Source organism: Bufo bufo, chromosome 2, assembly GCF_905171765.1.
Source record: "Bufo bufo chromosome 2, aBufBuf1.1, whole genome shotgun sequence".
NCBI classification, from domain to species: Eukaryota; Metazoa; Chordata; class Amphibia; order Anura; family Bufonidae; genus Bufo; species Bufo bufo.
The window spans coordinates 209522994-209548309 of record NC_053390.1 but is presented as its reverse complement, the minus strand read 5'-3'; the positions used below and the strand labels follow the sequence as shown (position 1 = coordinate 209548309).

Here is a 25316-nt window from a genome sequence, read left to right as displayed (position 1 = left end):
ATACTTTTCGTCTAAAGAGGAAAAGAGTTTTTAAACAATGTGTACTAACAAAGTCATTTGTAAGAGTTTTCTTTTATATGTATTTTTCATTTACAAGAAATTTACAGGAAACTTTCCGTAACATTTGCAGAGTTTTCCAAAGGTGATATTATGGTATACTGTAGGTGTGGAGTTTTATGCAATGTTAACAATTCTAGTAATATACACCCTGAAGAAGCGACAAGCAAAAAAGGCTTAGATGATTTCTTAGAAAGGAATAACATTAAAGCGGTTATCCCACCCCTATAATGACCCCCCAGGACCTCATATAGGAAATACTTACCTTGCTCCCAGCCACATGTGTCGCTCCTGATCCCCGCACAGGCGCTGCTGCATCTCCCCATCGCGCGGACCAAAACATCTGGCAATAGGTGGGGGAGCAGCCAATAGCAGGCCACGACAGGGACGAGCTTCCCTAGCATCGCAGGTGATGCTAGGGAGGCTTGTCCCCGGCACAAAGTCTGCAACAGTGTTTGACTGGGATTACTTGGGCCCACCAGATTAAATTTATCTCTGGGCCCAACCCTCGTATCATCAATAACGTCTAATAGGTTTTATAGACTCTAGTGGCAAATGATTGGCTCAAAAAGCAGCCCCAAATGGGTTGCTTTCTCATGGACCTTTGGGGGTCACTACGGTATCAGATCCTGGGCCCACCAGAGGATCCTCTGGTCGTCTGGGGGGCCATTCTAACAATGGTCTGTACCACTACTAAGCAAGTTACATGAGGACCAAGGGGATCTCCAAACAGACCAGAAACAAAGATGATCGAGCTTTAGGTTCCCGGGTGACCAGCAATGGTGTTCTTATAGTCTTGTGCTATTGTGATTTGCCTGTGTTTATCCTGCATTTGTTCCTGTTGGTGCTCCATCTTGTACCTGCCCTGTGTATGTGTTTCAGCACTTCCAGTTTCAGTTATAACTGTTTTATTTAACTTGGTCCATCTGCTTTACCTGTGCCTTCACAATTACCCTGCTGCCTGTTTATCCTGTGTCTCCCATCATCTGCACTTCAAGTGGGCTGTCTGGATGGTTTTAGAGAACCTGCATTCAAGTCTTACTGACTGTTCAGTCTATACATGCATTTTTGGCATGTTTTCTGTACCCTGAGCTTCTGCTGCTTGCACCAGAGTTCCTGACACCTGTGGGTCAGCTGCCAACTACACTGGGACTATCTCAGGAGGCAGCAGTCTGGTTGTTTTTCTGCAGTGAAGACCAGATCCCTGTACAGGCATTAAAGGGTGGATACTAGGGGAGTGCCAGAACAACACCCTTAGGGTTTAGCCCAAAGTCAAACCAGTTAGTAGGCACAGTGGGTCCACACTTGCTGATCCATAACAGTAAGCTCAGGCCATGTATCCCGCTGGCCCAGCCCAAATGGACCTGCCAGAAATTCGCCAAGAACTTTATTGTCTACATAGAAGTCAGGATCAGATATTGTCCTATTGACAAGTCTCTCTTTTGGAGGAACTGTCCCCGATTGTGCAAACATCATAATGTGAAGGCGTGGACAAAGTCTTGCAGTGTTTTTTTAAATCAATGCACTCTTTATTTTGAGTTGCTGCTGCTGCACCAATTTCCGTCTAATTGAGCATTTCTCATCTGGTCAAAGAAGCCGTCCATGAGCAAACCCTATATGGGAGAAGAGTGGTCCAATTGCAAGTAACTTGCAACATTTCTTGGACTCTTTCCAAAGAATTTTGAATGTGCTTCCTCGGCAGCCTCCTCAATGTTACACCTACATTGAGGTTCAGTGTAACAGCACACCACACCACCTTTCACCCCTTACTCCTTCGGTAGGCCTATGTTCTCACTTCCCTGTGGGTTGATACATAAGGCTGCTCCCAGAACACCTTAGGCTGCGCAAAACCAGATACAGTACTCTATTCGATTGAACCCCACTCTGCTGGAACTCCTATCTATGATAGGACTATTCCCACCCACTGTGCAGCAACTGCAGGCAAGCCAATACACTGCTGTACACTGTACTGCAATAATACATTTAACCGGGTTCCATCAACAGGACAACACAGCAGCTACAAAACTTAACAGTTTAACGTGATTTAACAACATTACATACAAGTTACTCTTACAGACAGAAAATACAAAGACAGGTAAAAGAAAAGGAATTACAGAAAAACTAAACTCACATCCCTAAAGATGTGGTTCATGTATTCCTGCAAGTGGAGTGTGGCATTCAGTTCTTTGTCCGTTATCCAGGGAGCTGTGGTCTGAAGTTATCGCATTGATCCATACACAAGTCTCTCCCACACACCTGACCGGGTCGACGTTTTAAAACTCCAGCTAGGTAAACACACCCTATATTTCCTTTGCCCAATCATATGGTTTACCAAGAATGTCATCTTTTGTGTCCTGCCCTCCAGCCAATCCATTTGGAAAAGGAGTTTGAAGCTCATCTTCACTCTCGTCAAACAAAGGCAAGATGAAGCCTGAAAATCCCTTAATCCTCCAGAGGAATGTGAGGCCATTAAACAGCAGGGGTTGATCACACACTACAATTCAGCCATTAACCCTTTGAAACATTAAGCATGGATATAGGAAACACAAAGAGTCAAATATAAATGTCTTACGTTCGTCACAGCCGTTTACGGTCAGCCAACAGGCAGTCCAGTTCTGAACCCTAGCCGTGGAGCTGGCCTGAAATAATGAACCTTAGATTTCTGACTTCTGGGAGGGGCTTTCTGATCAAATTAAAGATGAGCTGGCAGGCCTGGATCTTCCTACCTGTCTGGATAAGTTGATAATTTTGGCTACTTGAATTGACCTACGGTTTCATGGGAAGTGGCCAGAAAGAGAAGACCCCTTCAACTAGCACCGGTTTCTTAAGATCCGCTATATCCATCTTCTTCTTCCTCACAGCTACAGTACCAGATCTATGCAGGTGGATAGAGTATGGCTGACAGAAGTAGAGCGTAAAGACCGATGTACCAATGGACTGTGTGTGTTCTGTGTTACAGAGGGTCACTTTGCCTGCACCCGTCCCTAAAAAAGCTGGGAGTCTCCAGAGCTTAGGTTTGGTTGGAGAGATAACCCTGGGTGAAGATCTGTTGTCTCCAAGATTGTCCTTGCCTGTGACATTGTTGTGTGGTGGTTCATGTCGGCTCTCCTTGATTCTGGTTTGGCAGGTAGCTTCCTACATCATGCTGTGGTGGATCAGTACCAGTTACCAGTTCGACTCCATGAGACGCCTCATTGTCCATGAGAAGAAGCCACAACATGCCATCTATCCAGTGGTGGTGAAGTCCGTTGATGGAAGGACTCTGTCCAAATCCATAGTTTCTTACCATAGAAACATAGAATGTGTCGGCAGATAAGAACCATTTGGCCCATATAGTCTGCCCAATATACTGAATACTATGAATAGCCCCTGGCCCTATCTTATATGAAGGATAACCTTATGCCTATTCCATGCATGCTTAAACTCCTTCACTGTATTTGCAGCTACCACTTCTGCAGGAAGGCTATTCCATGCATCCACTACTCTCTCAGTAAAGTAATACTTCCTGATATTACTTTTAAACCTTTGCCCCTCTAACTTAAAACTATGTCCAGTTTTTCTTCTTTAAATATTCTCTCCTCTTTTACCTTGTTGATTCCCTTTATGTATTTAAAAGTTTCTATCATATCCCCTCTGTCTCGTCTTTCTTCCAAGCTATACATGTTAAGGTCCTTTAATCTTTCCTGGTAAGTTTTATTCTGCAATCCATGTACCAGTTTAGTAGCTCTTCTCTGAACACTCTCCAAAGTATCAATATCCTTCTGGAGATATGGTCTCCAGCACTGAGCACAATACTCCAAATGAGGTCTCACTAGTGCTCTGTAGAGCGGCATGAGCACCTCCCTCTTTCAACTGGTAATGCCTCTCCCTATACACCCAAGCATTCTGCTAGCATTTCCTGCTGCTCTATGACATTGTCTGCCTACCTTTAAGTCTTCTGAAATAATGACCCCTAAATCCCTTTCCTCAGATACTGAGGTTAGGACTGTATCACTGATTTTATATTCTGCTCTTGGGTTTTTACGCCCCAGGTGCATTATCTTGCACTTATCAACATTAAATTTTAGTTGCCATATTTTTGACCATTCCTCTAGTTTTCCTAAATCCTTTTCCATTTGGTGTATCCCTCCAGGAACATCAACCCTGTTACAAATCTTTGCATCATCAGCAAAAAGACACACCTTACCATCGAGGCCTTCTGCAATTTTGCTGATAAAGATATTAAACAATATGGGTCCCAGAACAGATCCCTGAGGTACCCCACTGGTAACAAGACCATGGTCTGAATATACTCCATTGACTACAACCCTCTGTTGTCTGTCCCTCAGCCACTGCCTAATTCATTCAACAATATGGGAGTCTAAGCCCAAAGACTGCAATTTATTGATAAGCCTTCTATGTGGGACAGTATCAAAAGCCTTACTAAAGTCTAGATAAGCGATGTCTACTGCACCTCCGCCAACTTTTATTTTAGTCACCCAATCAGAAAAATCAATAAGATTAGTTTGACATGATCTCCCTGAAGTAAACCCATGCTGTTTTTCATCTTTCAATCCATGGGATTTTAGATGTTCCACAATCCTCTCCTTAAGTATGGTTTCCATTAATTTCCCCACTATTGATGTCAGACTTAATGGCCTATAATTGCCCGATTCCTCCCTACTACCTTTCTTGTGAATGGGCACAACATTTGCTAATTTCCAATCTTCTGGGACGACTCCTGTTGCCAGTGATTGGTTAAATAAATCTGTTAATGGTTTTGCTAGTTCACCGCTGAGCTCTTTTAATAGCTTTGGGTGTATCCCATCAGGCCCCTGTGACTTATTTGTATTAATTTTAGACAGCTGACTTAGAACCTCTTCCTCTGTAAAGACACATGCATCAAAAAATTCATTAGTCTTCTCTCCTAACTGAGGTCCTTTTCCTTCATTTTCCTTTGTAAAAACTGAACAGAAGTATTCATTGAGGCAGTCAGCTAGTTCTTTATCTTCTTCCATATACCATACACTTGGATCTGCAATTGGGTGCATCCCACTCTGAGAAGATTTCTCTACTTGTGCTTCCAAAGTTGTCCAGTGCTCTACTGTTGGGGATGCCATGGCTACGCACGCATAATCTGGTTATTGTTTGGAGTTCTGGTCAAATTCTTCACTGGGAACTACATTATCCCGTCAAGTGTCTAAAGTCAATTCAGTCTTTTCAACTTCCATCTGTATCTCTACACCTGCAAGAAGTACCAGTAGCTTACTCCCATTGTGTTGATGTTTCTGATAAGTCCTTGTAAGAGGAACAAAAAAAACATTAAAGCTGACTTCACAGGCATGCTTAGAACTGACCAGAGCCACAGTCAACACTTTGGCAGGATCGATGGTATGTTGTGGCTTTTTCTCCAGGACAATGAGATCCAGAGATCTAGAGAGAGCTTTAACCACTTAGGGACTCAGCCCTATTTCACCTTAAGGACTTGGCCATTTTTTGCAAATCTGACCAGTGTCACTTTAAGTGGTGATAACTTTAAAACGCTTTGACTTATCCAGGCCATTCTGAGAATGTTTTTTCGTCACATATTGTACATCATGACACTGGTAAAATTAAGTCAAAAAAAGAAATTTTAATTTATAAAAAAAATACCAAATTTACCAAACATTTGTAAAAATTGGCAAATTTCCAAGTTTCAATTTCTCTACTTCTATAATACATAGTAATACCTCCAAAAATAGTTATTACTTTACATTCCTCATATGTCTACTTCATGTTTGGATCATTTTGGGAATGATATTTTATTTTTTGGGGATGTTACAAGGCTTAGAAGTTTAGAAGCAAATCTTTAAATTTTTCAGAAATTTTCAAAAACCCAATTTTTAGGGACCAGTTCAGATCTGAAGTCACTTTGCGAGGCTTACATAATAGAAACCACCCAAAAATGGGTATTCAAAACTGATTTTACAAACGTCGTTAACCCTTTAGGTGTTCCACAATAATTAATGGAAAATAGAGATACAATTTCAAAATTTAACTTTTTTGGCAGATTTTCCATTTTAATATTTTTTTTACTTTTACAAAGCAAGGGTTAACAAAACTCAATATTTATGGCGCTGATTCCGTAGTTTACAGCAACACCCCATATGTGGTCGTAAACAGCTGTACGGGCACACGGCAGGGCGCAGAAGGAAAGGAATGCCATACGGTTTTTGGAAGGCAGATTTTGCTGGACTGGTTTTTTTGACACCATGTCCCATTTGAAGCCCCCCTGATGCAGCCCTAGTGTAGAAACTCCAAAAAAGAGGCCCCATTTTAGAAACTACGGGATAGGGTGGCAGTATTGTTGGTACTAGTTTAGGGTACATATGATTTTTGGTTGCTCTATATTACACTTTTTGTGAGGCAAGATAACAAGAAATAGCTGTTTTGACACCGTTTTTATTTTTTGCTATTTACAACATTCATCTGACAGGTTAGATCATGTGATATTTTTATAGACCAGGTTGTCACGGATGCGACGATACCTAATATGTATACTTTGTTTTTTATTTATGTAAGTTTTACACAATGATTTTATTTTTGAAGCAAAAAAAAATCATGTTTTAGTGTCTCCATAGTCAGAGCCATAATTTTTTCAGTTTTTGGGCGATTTTTGCGGGATGAGATGACGATTTCATTGGCACTATTTTGGGTGTGTGTGGCTTTTTGATCGCTTGCTATTACACTTTTTGTGATGTAAGGTGACAAAAAATGGTTTATTTAGCACAGTTTTTTATTAGTTTTTTTTACGGTGTTCATCTGAGGGGTTAGGTCATGTGATATTTTTATAGAGCCGGTCGATACGAACGCGGCGATACCAAATATGTATACTTTTTTTTATTTATGTAATTTTTGCACAATAACAGCTTTTTTAAAACAAAAAAAATTATGTTTTAGTGTCTCCATATTCTGAGCCATAGTTTTCTTATTTTTTGGGCGATTGTCTCAGGTAGGGGCTCATTTTTTGCGGTTATGCAAACAAGAGTAGAGCAAAGCGGCACTGCATGTATCAGGTAAATCAAACCGGTCCTGGGTGCTGGCTCAGATAGCGGCACCGCAGCGAAACATACACTTCGTATGTGGTGCTCAGCATGAAAAAGGAGAAGCTGAATCGAGTGCAACAATGTAGAGGTAACAAAAAGAATATGCGGCACTCACTGAAGTATCTAAAAATGTTGCTCTTTATTGATCCTTCATACAGGACGGATGAGTGGGGTGCTGGGGCGGACGGGCTCCTGCAGATGAATGGCGGCTACGGCCGTTTCGCGCAGTAATCGCGCTTCTTCTGGCCGCACTACTCGTCAGAGCGCAATATTGCGCCATATATAAGCGACGCCCGACAGCCGGCATCATGGGCAGCAGCTGTGCGCCGCCAGTAAGTGACGTAAAAACAAACATATGACAGAGGGAACAAATGAAACATACAAACATATAAATAAGCAAACAAAGGTTGAGTTGGTCACGCTGGCAAAGCAGCTATTCAACATGCAATAATCATTTTTATAAGTAACAATGTTATTCAATGCAGCGCTGAGAAGGGGAGGACAGGGCATGGAGGGGTTAATCTCTTAAAGGGACCTAGGGCCTATTGACAAAAAAGCTGGCTCACACCTAAAGCTGGATTTCTTGACATCCCACTCTTAAAGGAACACGGACATGTCATTCCTATCGTTCAGTCCTGCCGCGCCAGTGGCTTTGGTGAGGAGGATCCACCTTGCTTCCCTCTGCAGGAGCAGTCGGTGACGATCCCCTCCCCTAGGGATGGATCGGACCTGTTCCACTCCCGCAAAGGAAAGACAACGCGGACGGCCACCATGCGCGGCCCTGACATGTTCAATCAGGCGGGGACATCCTCTACCTGAACGAATGGAACTCACATGCTCTCGTATTCGCTCATAGAGTGGGCGAATTGTTTTGCCGATGTAATATCTATTGCATGGACAAAACACGGCGTACACAACATAGGGCGTCCGACATGTTATAAAGTCCTGTACCGCATGTTGAACCCCTCCTATTTGTAGCTACTTACTGCACATATTTAATGCGCAAAAAGAGCAATGCCCACATTTATGATTGCCTGCAGGTTTTTTGCAGGTGAGCCACGTCTCCGCCTGAGACGTGCGGAATACGCTATTCACCAATTTATCTTTAAGGGTTGCGCATTTTCTAAATGTGACTAGTGGTCGTTGACTAGAGAGGTTACTCAAGGCTGGATCCCCCTTTAGAAGATCCCAATTCTCATATATTACCCGCTTGATGATATCTGCGGCAGGACAGTATCTAAATGCAAAAGCAAATCGGGGTCGCTCAATATTTCTGTTCTTTTCCACCAGCAATGTGTTACGGTCAAGTGCAGCATCCATGAAGTCAAGCGACTCACCCCCATAATTGAGGGTGAATCGCATGTTCATCCTGTTGTGCGCATTGAGGTATTCCACAAATCTGCGGCATGACTCCTCGCCGTCTGACTAGACCAGAAAAATGTCGTCCACATAGCGTAGAAATAGATGCATAAACCGCAGGAAGGGGTTACCCACCGAGAATATGCAAGTCTCTTCAAATACCGCCAGGTACAGGTTCGCAAACGTGCACGACACGGGCGTGCCCATTGCGGTACCTAGTACCTGGTGGTACCATTGACCGTCAAACTGGAACACATTGCTGGTGAGAACCAGGTCCAGTGCCTCCATGATAAAGCTGTTAAACATAGCATCTTTGTCACTCCTACTCAGTACTGTGTCAACAGCGCGGAGTCCTAGATCGTGAGGAATCCTGGTATATAGACTCTCGACGTCCAAGGACACCAGACAGAACTCCCTCCGCCACTCGAAATGTTGGAGTGTTCGGAGGAAGTCCCCGGTGTCCTTGAGATACGTCGGAGTCCCCACGAGGAGTGGCCTGAGGAGCCAATCCACATAGCCAGACAGTGGTTCAGTCACTGACCCAATCCCGGCCACTATAGGGCGGCCAGGGGGCTGGGTCAGCGACTTGTGAATTTTCGGTACAAAATACCAGACAGGGACTTTGCGGTAGATGGGGATAAGCCGATTGGCCATGCCTTTGGGTAGAAAACCGGCCGCTATGTACTTCTCAACAAATACATGAAGTCTAGCAAGTATTCCCTGTATGGGGTCTCCCTTCAATTTGAGATACACTGTGCCGTCTCCCAGTTGCCTGCCTGCCTCCTCCATATAATATTCCCTGGTCATCAGAACCACGTTCCCTCCCTTGTCAGCCGGCTTAATAATGATGTTATCCTGTTGTTTCAACCACAAAAGGGCCCGATACTCTTCCCCAGTAACATTTGGGGGTGCTGCTGGGTAAATCAGCCCACGTATCTCTCTTAACACCCGTTTGTGGAACAGGTCTATCGCTGAGCCGGCCGGCATGGGAGGAAGGAAGGTGGAACTGATGCCACCGGTATATCATTTTTTGCGGGATGAGGTGACGGTTAGATTGGTACTATTTTGGTGAGCAAACGCCTTTTTGATCGCTTGCTGTTGTACTTTTTGTGATGTAATTTGACCAAGAAAATGGTTTATTTAGCACAGTTTTTATTTTTTATAGTGTTCATTTGAGGGGTTAGGTCATGTGATATGTTTATAGAGCCGGTCGATACGGACCCGGCGATACCTAATATGTATACTTTTTTTTTCCCCCTATTTTTTTTTTACTTTATTTGGGGAAAATGACGTTTTTGTTTATTTTTACTTTTAATTTTTTGGGGGGGAAAAACTTAAATTTTTTAAACTTTTTTTTTTCACTTTATTTTTTGTCCCACTTTGGGACTTGAACTTTTGGGGGTCTGATCTTTTACAATGCATTCCAATACTTCTGTATTGGAATGCATTGGCTGTATGAGTAATACTGTGTGTATTACTCATACAGCTTCCGGCCTGTGAGATCCAGGGGGCTGGATCTCACAGGCTCGTCAACGGAAGGCAGCACGATGCCTTCCTTAGACATCTCGCTACCTTCCATGCCATCGGGTCCCCCCTACAGCCGCATGGGGACCCGATGGCACCGTCCACCGCAACCGCAGGTAAAAGCCGCAAATCGCAGGTCTGAATTGACCTGCGGTTTGCGGCGATCGCCGATATGGGGGGGGGTCACATGACCCCCCCCCCGGCGTTGTGACAGGGTGCCCGCTGAATGATTTCAGCGGGCATCCTTTTCCTATTAACCCCCGCCGCGCCGCAATGTACTTTTAAAGTTAGGACATACCGGTACGTCCTGAGTCCTTAAGGACTCGGCAAACATGGCGTACCGGTACGTCCTACGTCCCTAAGGGGTTAAAGGGGTTCTGCAGTTTTTTTAAACTGATGATCTATCCTCTGGATAGATCATCAGCATCTGATCGGCGGTGGTCCGACACCCGGGACTCCTGCCGATCAGCTGTTTGAGAAGGCAGCGGCACTGGCAGTAGCGCCGCGGCTTTCTCGCTGTTTACCGCAGGCCCAGTGACGTCATGACTAGCGGCTAAGCTCCATTCAAGTGTACAGAACTTACCCCCGCCCAGGCCATTGATACTAGTCGTGACTGGGCCTGCGGTAAACAGCGAAAAAAGGCTGCGGCGCTACTGCCAGTGCCGCTGCCTTCTCAAACAGCTGATTGGCAGCTGGATAGCTCATCAGTTTAAAAAAAACTGCAGAACCCCTTTAAAGCTCTCTCTAGATCTCTGGATCTCATTGTCCTGGAGAAGAAGCCACAACATACCATCGATCCTGCCAAAGTGTTGACTGTGGCTCCGGTCAGTTCTAAGCATGCCTGTGAAGTCAAGAACATTATTGATGTGAAGAGAGAAGAGTCTTGGGAATCCAAAGATAACACTGATTCTTGTCTTTTTGTGAAGAAATGTCTGCTTAGATCCAGCCTGAAGAAGAGGGAACATAAGGAGGTCAGCTGTCTATGTCTGCTGCTGGCCTGCTCTTCCCTGTGGGCATTATACCCACGCTATTCATCATGCTGCTGCCTCCATGTTTCTGCCTTGTGCTCCAGCCTCTGGCTCCTTAGGGTGTGTGCTTCCAAATCCTTCCCCAGCCAATGGCTGAGGGTTCCCTCTCTAGGCAGAGGGTTGCTGCGCTTTAGATTCCCTGTTGAGCAGAAAAGGTGTTCTGATAGTCTTGTGCTGTTGCGATTTACCTGAGTTCATCTTGCGTTTGTTCCTTTCAGTGCTTCAGCTTGCACCTGCCCTGCCTGTTTTCCAGCACTTCCAGTTTCAGTTCTGTCTTTGTTTTAGTTAACCCTGTCCGTCTGCTTCATTTGTGTTCCTGCCAAGTATCCAGCCACCCTGCCTCGTCTGTATCTTCACTATCACCCATGTCTGTCCGTTTATACTTTGTCTCCCACCATCTATGCTTCAAGTGTGCTGTCTGGACTTCAGAAACCTGCATTCAAATTGTGTTTCTGTATTCTGAGCTTCTGGTTCTTGCATCAGAGTTCCTGACCCCTGTGTGTCAGCTGCCAACTACACTAAGACTATTTCAGGAGGTAGCAGTCCGGATGTTTCCTTGCAGTGATGGCCAGATCCTTGTACAGTGATTAAAGGGTGAATACCAGGGTAGTGCCGCAATAACACCGTTAGGGTTTAGCCAACATCAAACTGGTTAATTGGCACAATGAGTCCACACTCGCTGATCCAGAACATAGGATAGCTGGCTGGTAGTATATAAAGGCCAATTCTTCAGGAAAATTTGTGTCAGTCTGTCAGAAATTTGAGACTGGGGCAAAGATTCACCTTCAAGCAGAACAATGACACTAAACATACTGCTAAAGCTAAACTGGAGTGTTTTAAAGGGAATGTCAGACAATGACAGAGTTTAAATCAAGTTTTTATGTTGAACACATTTTTAAGGAATTTTTGGTAATGTTAGCTTTAATTTTCTATGTCAATATCTATATTAAATAAAAACAAAATTAAGTGTCTGTCCATTGTGTCTATGGCTTATGGTGGCTTCTGTAAGGCATATCTTTAAAGGGCTTCTGTCACCCCATTAAACTGATTATTTTTTTTTTGTGTACTTAGAATCCCTATCATGCGATATTGCTATACCTTATGTTATTTATAATTTTTCACTATAAAGCCATAAAAATATACCTGTGTAGTGCTCCAGCAACCCCAACGTACGTTTCACGCAAGCTTCTTCAGGGGGCTCGGCTCCTCAGCACTCCCTCAGTGCGCCTGCGCCGATTATGTCTTCTCTTTCGGTGACGTCATCGGCGCAGGCGCACTGAGGGAGTGCTGAGGAGCCGAGCCCCCTGAAGAAGCTTGCGTGAAACGTACGTTGGGGTTGCTGGAGCACTACACAGGTATATTGTTTATGGCTTTATAGTGAACCATTCAGCTTTAGGCTACTTTCACACCTGCGTTAGGTGCGGATCCGTCTGGCAAACGCTTAGATCTGTTCAGAACGGATCCGTTTGCATTACCATGAACAAAAAGAAAAAAAAAAATATATATATATATATTTTTTTTTGTTCATGATAATGCAAACGGATCCGTTTTGACTTTACATTGAAAGTCAATGGGGGACCGATCCGTTTGAAAATTGAGCCATACTGTGTCAACTTCAAACGGATCCGTCCCCATTGACTTACATTGTAAGTCTGGACGGATCCGTTTGCCTCCGCATGGCCAGGCGGACACCCGAACGCTGCAAGCTGCGTTCAGGTGTCCGCCTGCTGAGCGGAGCGGAGGACAAACGGTGCCAGACTGATGCATTCTGAGCGGATCCGCATCCACTCAGAATGCATTAGGGCTGGACGGATCCGTTCGGGGCCGCTTGTGAGAGCCTTCAAACGGAACTCACAAGCGGAGCCCCGAACGCTAGTGTGAAAGTAGCCTTAGTTATCCATGTATTCTGCGATATTTGCACTATGCACTTTATAATTATATCCCGTATACAGTGTATGATATCTCTACTTAGCTTTCATAGTTCTGCCTGATTATATGTATTTTTGACATCCTGTTTGGCCCACATGCATATATATGCCATATTTATACATTCATTGTTTGAATTCATTTGCCATTTCAGGTTTAGTCGTGCTCCATGTCATCTTGTGTGCTCTTTTTTCACCATCCATTGTTTCCTATGTGTTTTTATTGTGATTTGTCTCGTATGGAGACGCTAATAAAGTTTATATATATATATATATATATATAATACCATTAAGAGCTAGCCCTGTCTTTCTCTTTTGGTGTACTACAATTTCAAATTGATGTTAAAATGAAACTTTTTATTTTTTATTTTTAGAAATGTCCTCTGGAAGCTTCTTTTTCTGCAGATTCTCTTTGGTTAAACATTCAGACAGAATGATGTAGGAACCTTCACAAGTACTGTAAGCATTCATCACAGGGTCAAAAAAAAACCTCATTAAAATAGCAGTTAAGCTCTGTTCACATCATTTTTGGGCCATATACTGTAACATTCCTTAAGAATTCTATGGAGAAAATATATGTTATAATAATATTTTTGTCATGATTGACAGGTACCACTGTATACTATTTCTTCTTTATGGTACTGAATAGCGTAGTGTAAGGGTGGGTTCACATCATGTTTTATGCCCCTGTTTGACGTATACGTTACAAAAAAAAATAAAGATACAAAAACGTAGCACACCACGTTCTTGTATCCTGCACAGTCCGGTAAAAAAAAACAAACGGATACATTTATTTTTATTTTTTTTACAATAGAACTCTGGTGAAAGAATGCCACTGTATGGCATCAGTCTGAGGCATCCGTTTAACGTATATATTTTTGGGATACGTTAAAAGAATGGGAAAAAACGTGATGTGAACCCAGCCTAAAACAACGATGAAAAAGCAACAGTACTTTTTCTCCTTTACAATAGAAGGTAATATATATGAAATACATATATGTATGAAATACAGAAGCATGGTATACTGTAGGTAGAGCCTTAAATGGAAGAAATGGAACTGTCAAATCAATCCCAAATATCGAAGGGATTTATTCTACTTTGAACAAGAAGCCCACTATGGCTCACTGAGACCAAAGGGTAATAGAGTGTGTATGATCTCACTGAGGAATAGATCCCATAGATAGGAGAAGAATAAAGCTTTCCCTTGGGAAGCTTTAGTCTTTCTCTAGTGCCTATTTCAATTTTATGAAAAAAAGTGAAGGATAAAACAATATGTTATAACTTATAGCAAATTAAGAAAGTGCAAGTGAGAGAGAATTGCAACAGAATGTGAAAGGGGTTTATATATGAGATGAAAGCAATAGTTTATATTGTCAAAAAAAAAAACATTCAACATAGTCTCTATGGCAGTGCATGGAGGCCACCTGTCTCTGTACAAAGAAGCCACATGGCTTTAGGGTAAGACCAAACGGTGCAGTTAGCCACACCCACTTGCAGCAGCCAATGGCGGCATGCTTTTGTGGCAAACTGTGTGGTCATTGGCTTATGTGGATATAGCTGGGTGCATGCGGTCAACCACATCCATACCATCTGGTCATACCCTTAGGCTCCTTGCCCATGTGCATGAACCCTTAGAAAAGTCTCCTCGTATATTGTCAATGTGCTCTAAATAAAGGCCGAAATAAGTGGCAGTTTTCACTTCCAGCTTTCCTCACTATCATCCAAATGTTAAAAATTAAACCATGGGTTTTAAAATAAATTAACCACAAATTTCCTTTGCAACTGCATATCTGTAGCTGAAGAAACAATTATGTCAATCACACAGCATCTTGTCAGACCAAAGAAGCATAAGAGGGAACTGCAGGCACTGACAGTTTTACTGTAAAAGGAAATGTTTGACAAAAACTTTAGCCTATTACCATCATTGTATTATAGAATACGGGAGAGAAAGGGAAAAATAAATTGCAAAATCTAAAAACACTGTTTCTTTTATTACAAGCCCTCTCTATCCTACTTCTTTACAAGATATGGCAACACTTCTACTCTTCATACACATGGTAAATTAAACATCCTGTATTCCCCAGTGTCGACGGATCATATTCCAAACAGACCTTACATTCTACACAATTTCATATCCTTTCAAGAAGCAAAGGTAAATAAACCTAATATTTTTAGATAAACTACATTAGTACCACAAAAGCAAAATGTATCATAAAGCTAAAGTAAATAGACGGCTAATATGAGTTCTAAGAATTTGGAGGTGGTAGCTAAAACAGAAGGCAGTATTAAGAATCATATTATAGAGACATAACATGTATTTCTTACCTTTCCCAAATTTTCTTGCTCTTGGATATTCTTGGAATATTGGTCCCTAAAAGTTAAAGTACACATGTTTTAGAGGTTTCATAACAAAACTAAATTGATGACGTGATAGCTGGTTTGAAGGCATGCCCCAGTTCCAGCAAATAAAGCTTATTCATAGCATCCTAAAACGTTCTGCAGTTTTCTAACCTAGTAATTGCACAGTCTAAGTCAAATGTACCAGCACTTCCTAAGGCCTCATTCACATTTCCGTGATGACATCTGTGGCAAGATGGTCATTGGTTCATCTGTGAAGAGGTCCATGAAGGATCTGGGTTTGGTCCAGGTATCCGTTTTTTGCGCTCTGCTAGGCTGAAAATTAGCTTCCAGAGCATCTCCTACCAATGCTCCATGAAAACCAGGGGCGTAGCTAAAGGCTCATGGGCCCTCATGCAAGAGTTCAGCTTGGGCCCCCCTTCCCTCAAACCTTCGTGCTGCATGAGGCAAAAATTGAAACTGCAACCCCCCTCCTCCATACCAAATTCTTAATCTAACCCCTTCTGTCCAGCCAGAGGTGTAACTTGCATACACTTTCTATAATATCAGTGTCTTCTTATGTGGCACAAGGGTCTTTGGGGCCCTCAGGCTCCTGGGCCCGGTAGCGACTGCTACCTCTGCACCCCCTATAGCTACACCCCTGATGAAAACCACAGGCAGAGCACAGATACCATCCGTGTTGTGTCAGTGGTTTTTAAAGATCAGACTTCAAAGGGTGTGTTCGGAACAATCTCTCTGCATTCCGGAATTGCCAGAAGTGTCCGCATTGCCATCTGGCCCCATTAACTATAATGGGGACCGGCAGAGATCCGGCAAATATGCCGAGAATCTTCCAGACTAAAACTGCTGGGCGCAGGGATTTTAGTCCGGCCGATTCTCGGCATGTTTGCTGGTGGATATAAGGTATCGTCCTGCAGTGTCGGATCCAGACATCACAGGCAGGCTGCAAAAGAACAAAGGAATGAAGAAGTATCCACTTTAAAAAAAAACAACTTTTCAACGGGTGCGGGGGATTTGGATTTAGATTCTGCATGTGGCATAACATTCTAAGTTATTTCTTACTCTGTGCCACTTGTTATATCTAGTAGCTGTATTAGCGCATCCAGACATTTTGTGTTTTGTCTTGTATATCATAAAAAAAATACAATAAATGAAAGTCTTAAAAAAACTTTTAACTAACAATCCAGCAACGTAAGTGATGTGAAATGTTCAGAACTATAACATATTGTAGAAGGACAACTGTATTTCTTTTTTTATTTTATTATCAGTCTGTAGCAGCCACTAGGGGGCTGATCTGTATGCAGTTACTTGCAGCCTACAGGGCCTTGAAAAAGTATTCATACCCCTAGAACTTTTCCACATTTTTTCACATTACACCCACAAACTTAAATGTATTTTATTAGGATTTTTTGTGATAGACCAACACAAAATAGCAAGTATGTGTGAAGTGAAAAAATAAATAAAAAATACATGGCTTTCAAACATTTTATTAAATAAAAAATCTGGAAAGTATGGCGTGCATTTGTATTCAGCCCCCCTGAGTCAATACTTTTTGGGACCACCTTAACTGCAATTACAGCTGCAACTCTTCTGTGGTATGTCACTACCAGCTTTGCACATCTAGAAGCTGAATTTTTTACCCATTCTTCTTAGTAAAATAGCTCAAGCTCAGGCAGATTGGATGGAAAGTGTCTGAACAGCAATTTTCAAGTCTTGCCACAGATTCTGAATGAGATTTAGTTCTGGACTTTGCCTGGGCCATTCTAATACATGAATATGATTTGATCTAAACCATTCTATTGTAGCTCTGACTGCATGTTTAGGGTTGGTGTCCTGCTGGAAGGTGAACTTCGGCCCCAATCTCAAGTCTTTTACAGCCTCTACCAGGTTTTCCCCCAGGATTGCCCTGTATTTCACTCCATCAAGCTCCCATCAACTCTAACCAGCTTCCCTATCCCTGCTGAAGAAAAGCATCCCCAGCATGATGCTGTCACCACCAGGTTTCACAGTGCGGATGGTGTGTTCTGAGTGATGTGCATTGTTAGTTTTCTGCCACACATAGTGTTTTGCATTTAGGCCAAATAGTTTAACTCTGGTCTCATCTGACCAGAACACCTTCTTCCACGTTTGCTGTGTCCCCTACATGATTTGTGGCAAACTGAAAACAGGACTTCTTATGGCTTGCTTTCTTGCCACTCTTCCATAAAGGCCAGATTTGTAGAGTACACGACTAATAGTTGTCCTGTGGATGGATTCTCCCACTTGATCTGTGGATCTCTGCAGCTCCTCCAGAGCCTAGGCTGTCAGTTTAGGTGGAAAGCCATGTCTTGGTAGGTTTGCAGTTGTGCCATACTTCTTCAATTTTTGGATGATGGATTGAACAGTGCCCTGTGAGATGTTCAGAGCTTGGTGCTTTATACTTCTCCACAACTTTTCCCCTGACCTGTCTGGTGTGTTCCTTGGTTTTCATGATGCTGTTTGATCACTAATGTTCTTTAACAAACCTCTGAGGCCTTCACAAAACAGCTGTAGTTATACTGAAGTTATACTGAGAATACATTATACACAGGTGGACATTATTTACTAATTAGGTGACTTCTGAAAGCAATTGGTCACATTGATACCACTAAATAAAATCCAGAGTAAAGGGCGGGGAATACAAATGCACGACCACACTTTTCAGATTTTTATTTATAAATAATTTTGAAAACCATGTATTTTCTTTACACTTCACACATACTTGCTACTTTGTGTTGGTCTATCACATAAAATACTTTTTCAAGGCACTGTATACAATTGTATATATAACAGCTATCTCTGTGGCAACATGAAGCTGAGATTTTCATGGAATAGGAGAATTGGTCATCTATGTTGCCAGGTTTGTGGAAGAAATTGTAAGGGTATGAACAAGGTGGATCCAGATCCAGATACACTGTGCATGGGGGGGGGTTTCACTCAAAAAAATATACAAAAAATGAAAAACTCAGATATTAGATGTTACAGTGAAAGATAAAACTTTAAATTAAAGACAAATTTTGTCTGCAGTCTTCATGTCGGCAAACGAGTGTGTAGGAAGTTGTCATGGAAACCTTCTGTCATCTCGAGCAGCAGTTCACATTAGTCAAATGCTCAATCCCAATGAAATGACCATAGCTTATTACACAGTTTCTATATAACGTTCTACTGGTACAGAGTAGACATTTACTGAACAGTTATATTATAGTCCTATAGCATCAATGTAAAATTAGCAATAAAACAAGACATCCATCAGTGTTAAAACTTTACTTCTCAGACCATGAGGACCTCTTTTGGCCTATTGTGCACAAATCCACAAAAATAAGGGAGAGATATAAAAACAAAAGTAAAGCAAAATTAGACGTTACCCATAGTAATAAATCATATTTCGGATTGTCCAAATAAGAAAAGTGCCTGACTGGTTCGAATGTACAGTAAAATGGTTTGTATTTACCATTACACTTTTGATGAACTAATGTCTAAACCAGTTGTTCCTAACCCATAGCTTGAGAGCCACCTGTGGCTTGTGGGTCCAATCCATACAGTATTTCTTATAGAGTGGTTTCTACACACTTCTACCATGATCATGGCTATGCTCCCAGTATTGAATGTGGCTCATGAGATTAAAAAAATCATGATGGACATTCAAGGTCAGTGATGGATAAAGTATGTGAGCTTATGAGGAGTTCATGCAGAAGAAAAGATTGGAAAATAAATTTTACATACTGTGGATTTATCTGCAGATTTGCTTTTAAATTATAATAGCTTAAAATCTGCTTGAAAACCTCTTCGCAGTTCAGCCCATCCACTTCAATAGGGCTGAGCTGCGCCAAGGCCATGTGACCAATGAATGTGATGTCACATGGCATAGGGAAAACCGTGAGAAGGCCGCGGCAGCTGATCGGTGGGGTTCTCTGGTCTCGAACCTCCACCGATCAGATACTGATGATCTACCCAGAGGATAGTTCATCTGTAAAAGATATCTCGAAAACCCCCTTACCTCTCCTAACATTTCATAAAGAATACAAGTATTTACTAAAACAGAAATGGCAGGAGAGCTGAGCAGTAATTTTGAAGGGGTTGTCCCAAGAAATAAATTCATTACCTCACTACAGGATGGGAGATAAGTGCTTGTTGCTCCATTCACTCTCTGTGGGATTGCTGATGACAGCGGAGCGTCATCAATCAGATGTTTATTCCCAATGATGTGGATAAGGGTTCATTCACACGGCCATATGTATTTTGCGGTCCGCAAAACACGGAGCCACATAATATATGGATGACGCCCATGTGCATTCCGTATTTTGCGGAAGGGAACAGCTGGCCCCTAGTTGAACAGTCCTACCCGAGTCGGTTATGCGGACAATAATAGAACATGTTATATTTTTTTTGCGTAATGGACATGCGGAAATGGAATGCACACGGAGTAACTTCAGTTTTTTTTTGCAGACCCATTGAAATTATTGGTTCCGCAAAAAAACGGAACGGACACGGAAAGAAAATACGTTCGTGTGCATGAGTCCTAAGGGATAACTTAAAATCTTAGGACAACCCCTTTAATGTAATATAACACTGTGGAACTATACCGCATATTTACCTGCTTGTATGTAAAAATGACTGTAATGATAGTTAGTGACATTTTTGGATATGTTGCAATGCTAATGATAAATGTCTATTGTACTGCCCATAGTTATAAAACAGACACTAATATATATATATATATATATATATATATATCAATGTGGATCTGCTACAAACACTTCTGTAAGGCTACATTCACGTGACAGTGAAAAAAAGGCTGTTAAAAATGGCACAAAAGTAAATTTTTTCCACTGATGCCTTTCTGAAAAACAGCTATTAAAGGGAGTCTGTCGCCTCATTTTCACCAATATACTGAACAGCATTGCCCCACAGAAGATTGCAAACGCATCCCAAACCTACCTGTATGCACTTTGTGTACACCCTCCCCTCTTCTTAACGCTGGGTTCACACCTCAGCGTACTCTGTATGCGCTTTTTACAGGCGTTTTTATCGGGCGTTTACATACGCGCGAGGAAACAAGCAAACGCCCCTTGTCGCGCGTTCCTGCAAAGTCTATGTGCGGGAACGCGCGACAATACGCCCCAAAGAAGCTCCTGTACTTCTTGGGGCGTAGGGCATTCTACAGCGCGTTCGTACGCGCTGTAAAATGCTCAGGTGAGAACCATGCCCATAGGGAATCATTGGTTTTTGCCTGTTGAGCGTTTTACAGCGCATAGGAACGCGCTGTAAAACGCTCAGGTGTGAACCCAGCCTTAGTGTGATATTTTTTGGCATACCAAACCCTGCCCAGCTGGGCACTTGGGAGCTGTTACAGCACTTTTTCTGGCCATGGACTAACGACACAAAGTGCATACAGGTAGGTTTGGAATGTGTTTGCAATCTTCTGTGGTGCAATGCTGTTAGATAAATTGGTGAAAATTAGGTGACAGACTCCCTTTAAAAATGGTTCTCTTCAATTGTATGGAGGCTATTGGTCCATGAAAACGATCAAAATAGAACATGTGCTATTTTCTTCGGTTTTTATTTACAGGCCATCCCAAAAAAACGGCAGTCTGAATAACCCCATAGACTACCATTCTTCTTGAACAGCATCTGTCAGCAGATTTGTACCTATGACACTGGCTGACATGTTACATGTGTTCCTGGCAGCTGAAGGCATCTGTGTTGGTCCCATGTTCATATGTGTCTGCATTGCTGAGGAAAATAATTTTTTAATACATGCAAATAAGCCTCTAGCAGCAATTGTCATTACACCTAAAGGCTCTGCTCTCTCTGCAACTGCTGCACCATCTCCACTTCATCATGTCTGGCCCTGTCAATCAAAGTGCAGAGGGTGCGGTTGTTGCAGAGAGAGCAGAGCTTCTAGGACAATGCTCTGTTCCTTCTAGAGACTCATTTGCAGATATTAAAACCTAATTTTTCTCAGCAATGCGGGCACATATGAATATGAGACCAACACAGATGCCTTCAGCTGCCAAGTGCACATGCAACAGGTCAGCCACTTTCATAGGTAGAAGTCTGCTGACAGATGCCCTCTAAAATGGTCGTGTGATGGCCATTAAAAAATGCCCACCATATGGTCCTCTTTCACTGTCCTCCTCAGTATATATTATGCCCCCTCCACAGTGGCCTCAGTATATATCAATGCCCCCTACAGTGCCCCCAGTATAAATAATGCTCCTCTGTAGTGGGCCCGGTATACATATTGGTCCCCTTTGTGCCCCAGGTATATTGGCCATCGTTGTGCATATATATATATATATATATATATATATATATACACAGTTGCAAGAAAAAGTATGTGAACCCTTTGGAATTATATGGATTTCTGCACAAATTGGTCATAAAATGTGATCTGATCTTTATCTAAGTCACAACAATAGACAATCACAGTCTGCTTAAACTAATAACACACAAATAATTAAATGTTACCATGTTTTTATTGAACACACCATGTAAACATTTACAGTGCAGGTGGAAAAAGTATGTGAACCCCTAGACCAATGACATCTCCAACAGCTAATTGGAGTGAGGTGTCAGCCAACTGGAGTCCAATCAATGAGATGAGATTGGAGGTGTTTGTTACAGCTGCCCTGCCCTATAAAAAACACACACCAGTTCTGGGTTTGCTTTTCACAAGAAGCATTGCCTCATGTGAATGATGCCTCGCACAAAAGAGCTCTCAGAAGACCTACGATTAAGAATTGTTGACTTGCATAAAGCTGGAAAGGATTATAAAAGTATCTCCAAAAGCCTTGCTGTTCATCAGTCCACGGTAAGACAAATTGTCTATAAATGGAGAAAGTTTAGCACTGCTGCTACTCTCCCTAGGAGTGGCCGTCCTGTAAAGATGACTGCAAGAGCACAGCGCAGACTGCTCAATGAGGTGAAGAAGAATCCTAGAGTGTCAGCTAAAGACTTACAAAAGTCTCTGGCATATGCTAACATCCCTGTTAGCGAATCTACGATACATAAAACACTAAACAAGAATGGATTTCATGGGAGGATACCACAGAGGAAGCCACTGCTGTCCAAAACAACATTGCTGCACGTTTACAGTTTGCACAAGAGCACCTGGATGTTCCACAGCAGTACTGGCAAAATATTCTGTGGACAGATGAAACTAAAGTTGAGTTGTTTGGAAGAAACACACAACACTATGTGTGGAGAAAAAGAGGCACAGCACACCAACATCAAAACCTCATTCCAACTGTGAAGTATGGTGGTGGGGGCATCATGGTTTGTGGCTGCTTTGCTGCGTTAGGGCCTGGATGGATTGCTTTTATTGAAGGAAAAATTAATTCCCAAGTTTATTAAGACATTTTGGAGATACTTTTATAACCCTTTCCAGATTTATGCAAGTCAACAATTCTTAATCGTAGGTCTTCTCAGAGCTCTTTTGTGCAAGGCATCATTCACATCAGGCAATGCTTCTTGTGAACAGCAAACCCAGAACTGGTGTGTGTTTTTTTATAGGGCAGGGCAGCTGTAACAAACACCTCCAATCTCATCTCATTGATTGGACTCCAGTTGGCTGAAACCTCACACCAATTAGCTGTTGGAGATGTCATTAGTCTAGGGGTTCACATACTTTTTCCACCTGAACTGTGAATGTTTACATGGTGTGTTCAATAAAAACATGGTAACATAAATTTTTTTGTGTGTTATTAGTTTAAGCAGACTATGATTGTCTATTGTTGTGACTTAGATGAAGATCAGATCACATTTTATGACCAATTTGTGCAGAAATCCATATCATTCCAAAGGGTTCACATACTTTTTCTTGCAACTGTACATGAAAAATAGTGTAATCCTATAGTTTTGATATTTAATTCAATAATAATAAGAAGCATGATGTTTATCCTTAGTAGACAGTGGCTATATTTTGCATTGTTACTGAGAATGCAATATTTCCCATTACTGCGTGAAGATGGGTAGGTGCTTATAAATCTCAATTTTAGCTTTACGATCATTATCTTCTCATAGGCTGTTTTGTTAAATCAGTGACATGCTCTTTCTACTAAGCAGATCATACAGATTATAAATGAATAAATGAACGGATAATGGCTTTATCCGTCTGTATCATCATTGTTAGTAATGAATGCGGTAGTAATCAGGGCTGCAAAGCTCTTTTACCATACATGGTGGTCAAATCCACATCATGGGCATTTCTAATGTCATGTAATTTCCTCTGCAGCTGAAAATAGCAGATCTCCACTCATGCAAACTAACACAGCGTGCTGGCAAGGTACACCAAAGCTAATTACCTGTCAAAGAAGAAATGTAACTTCACGTGAAATCTACAGTCTATGTAAGCTTTTAACACAATTTCTGCTTTTTTAATTCCATGCCTCAAGGGGCAATGTGATTTCCAGTACTAATAACATTTGCAATCAGATGGAGATCACAAATTATAAAAAAAAAAAATTACACATACAGGGAGTGCAGAATTATTAGGCAAGTTGTATTTTTGAGGATTAATTTTATTATTGAACAACAACCATGTTCTCAATGAACCCAAAAAACTCATTAATATCAAAGCTGAATATTTTTGGAAGTAGTTTTTAGTTTGTTTTTAGTTTTAGCTATTTTAGGGGGATATCTGTGTGTGCAGGTGACTATTACTGTGCATAATTATTAGGCAACTTAACAAAAAACTAATATATACCCATTTCAATTATTTATTTTTACCAGTGAAACCAATATAACATCTCAACATTCACAAATATACATTTCTGACATTCAAAAACAAAACAAAAACAAATCAGTGACCAATATAGCCACCTTTCTTTGCAAGGACACTCAAAAGCCTGCCATCCATGGATTCTGTCAGTGTTTTGATCTGTTCACCATCAACATTGCGTGCAGCAGCAACCACAGCCTCCCAGACACTGTTCAGAGAGGTGTACTGTTTTCCCTCCTTGTAAATCTCACATTTGATGATGGACCACAGGTTCTGAATGGGGTTCAGATCAGGTGAACAAGGAGGCCATGTCATTAGATTTTCTTCTTTTATACCCTTTCTTGCCAGCCACGCTGTGGAGTACTTGGACGCGTGTGATGGAGCATTGTCCTGCATGAAAATCATGTTTTTCTTGAAGGATGCAGACTTCTTCCTGTACCACTGCTTGAAGAAGGTGTCTTCCAGAAACTGGCAGTAGGACTGGGAGTTGAGCTTGACTCCATCCTCAACCCGAAAAGGCCCCACAAGCTCATCTTTGATGATACCAGCCCAAACCAGTACTCCACCTTGCTGGCGTCTGAGTCGGACTGGAGCTCTCTGCCCTTTACCAATCCAGCCACGGGCCCATCCATCTGGCCCATCAAGACTCACTCTCATTTCATCAGTCCATAAAACCTTAGAAAAATCAGTCTTGAGATATTTCTTGGCCCAGTCTTGACGTTTCAGCTTGTGTGTCTTGTTCAGTGGTGGTCGTCTTTCAGCCTTTCTTACCTTGGCCATGTCTCTGAGTATTGCACACCTTGTGCTTTTGGGCACTCCAGTGATGTTGCAGCTCTGAAATATGGCCAAACTGGTGGAAAGTGGCATCTTGGCAGCTGCACGCTTGACTTTTCTCAGTTCATGGGCAGTTATTTTGCGCCTTGGTTTTTCCACACGCTTCTTGCGACCCTGTTGACTATTTTGAATGAAACGCTTGATTGTTCGATGATCACGCTTCAGAAGCTTTGCAATTTTAAGAGTGCTGCATCCCTCTGCAAGATATCTCACTATTTTTGACTTTTCTGAGCCTGTCAAGTCCTTCTTTTGACCCATTTTGCCAAAGGAAATTTTGCCTAATAATTATGCACACCTGATATAGGGTGTTGATGTCATTAGACCACACCCCTTCTCATTACAGAGATGCACATCACCTAATATGCTTAATTGTTAGTAGGCTTTCGAGCCTATACAGCTTGGAGTAAGACAACATGCATAAAGAGGA

At 42.0% G+C, this 25316-nt stretch overlaps 1 protein-coding gene across 2 annotated transcripts in view; it reads right to left on the bottom strand.

The window, feature by feature from the left end:
* The window catches only part of IFT81 (intraflagellar transport 81), a 193186-nt gene that overhangs the window by 5422 nt on the left and 162448 nt on the right, over positions 1-25316 (bottom strand). For both annotated transcript variants that reach the window (XM_040416067.1, XM_040416066.1), the window contains exon 18: positions 15283-15328. In XM_040416067.1, the coding sequence (XP_040272001.1) occupies positions 15283-15328 (46 nt within the window). The remainder of the gene's footprint in view (positions 1-15282; positions 15329-25316) is intronic.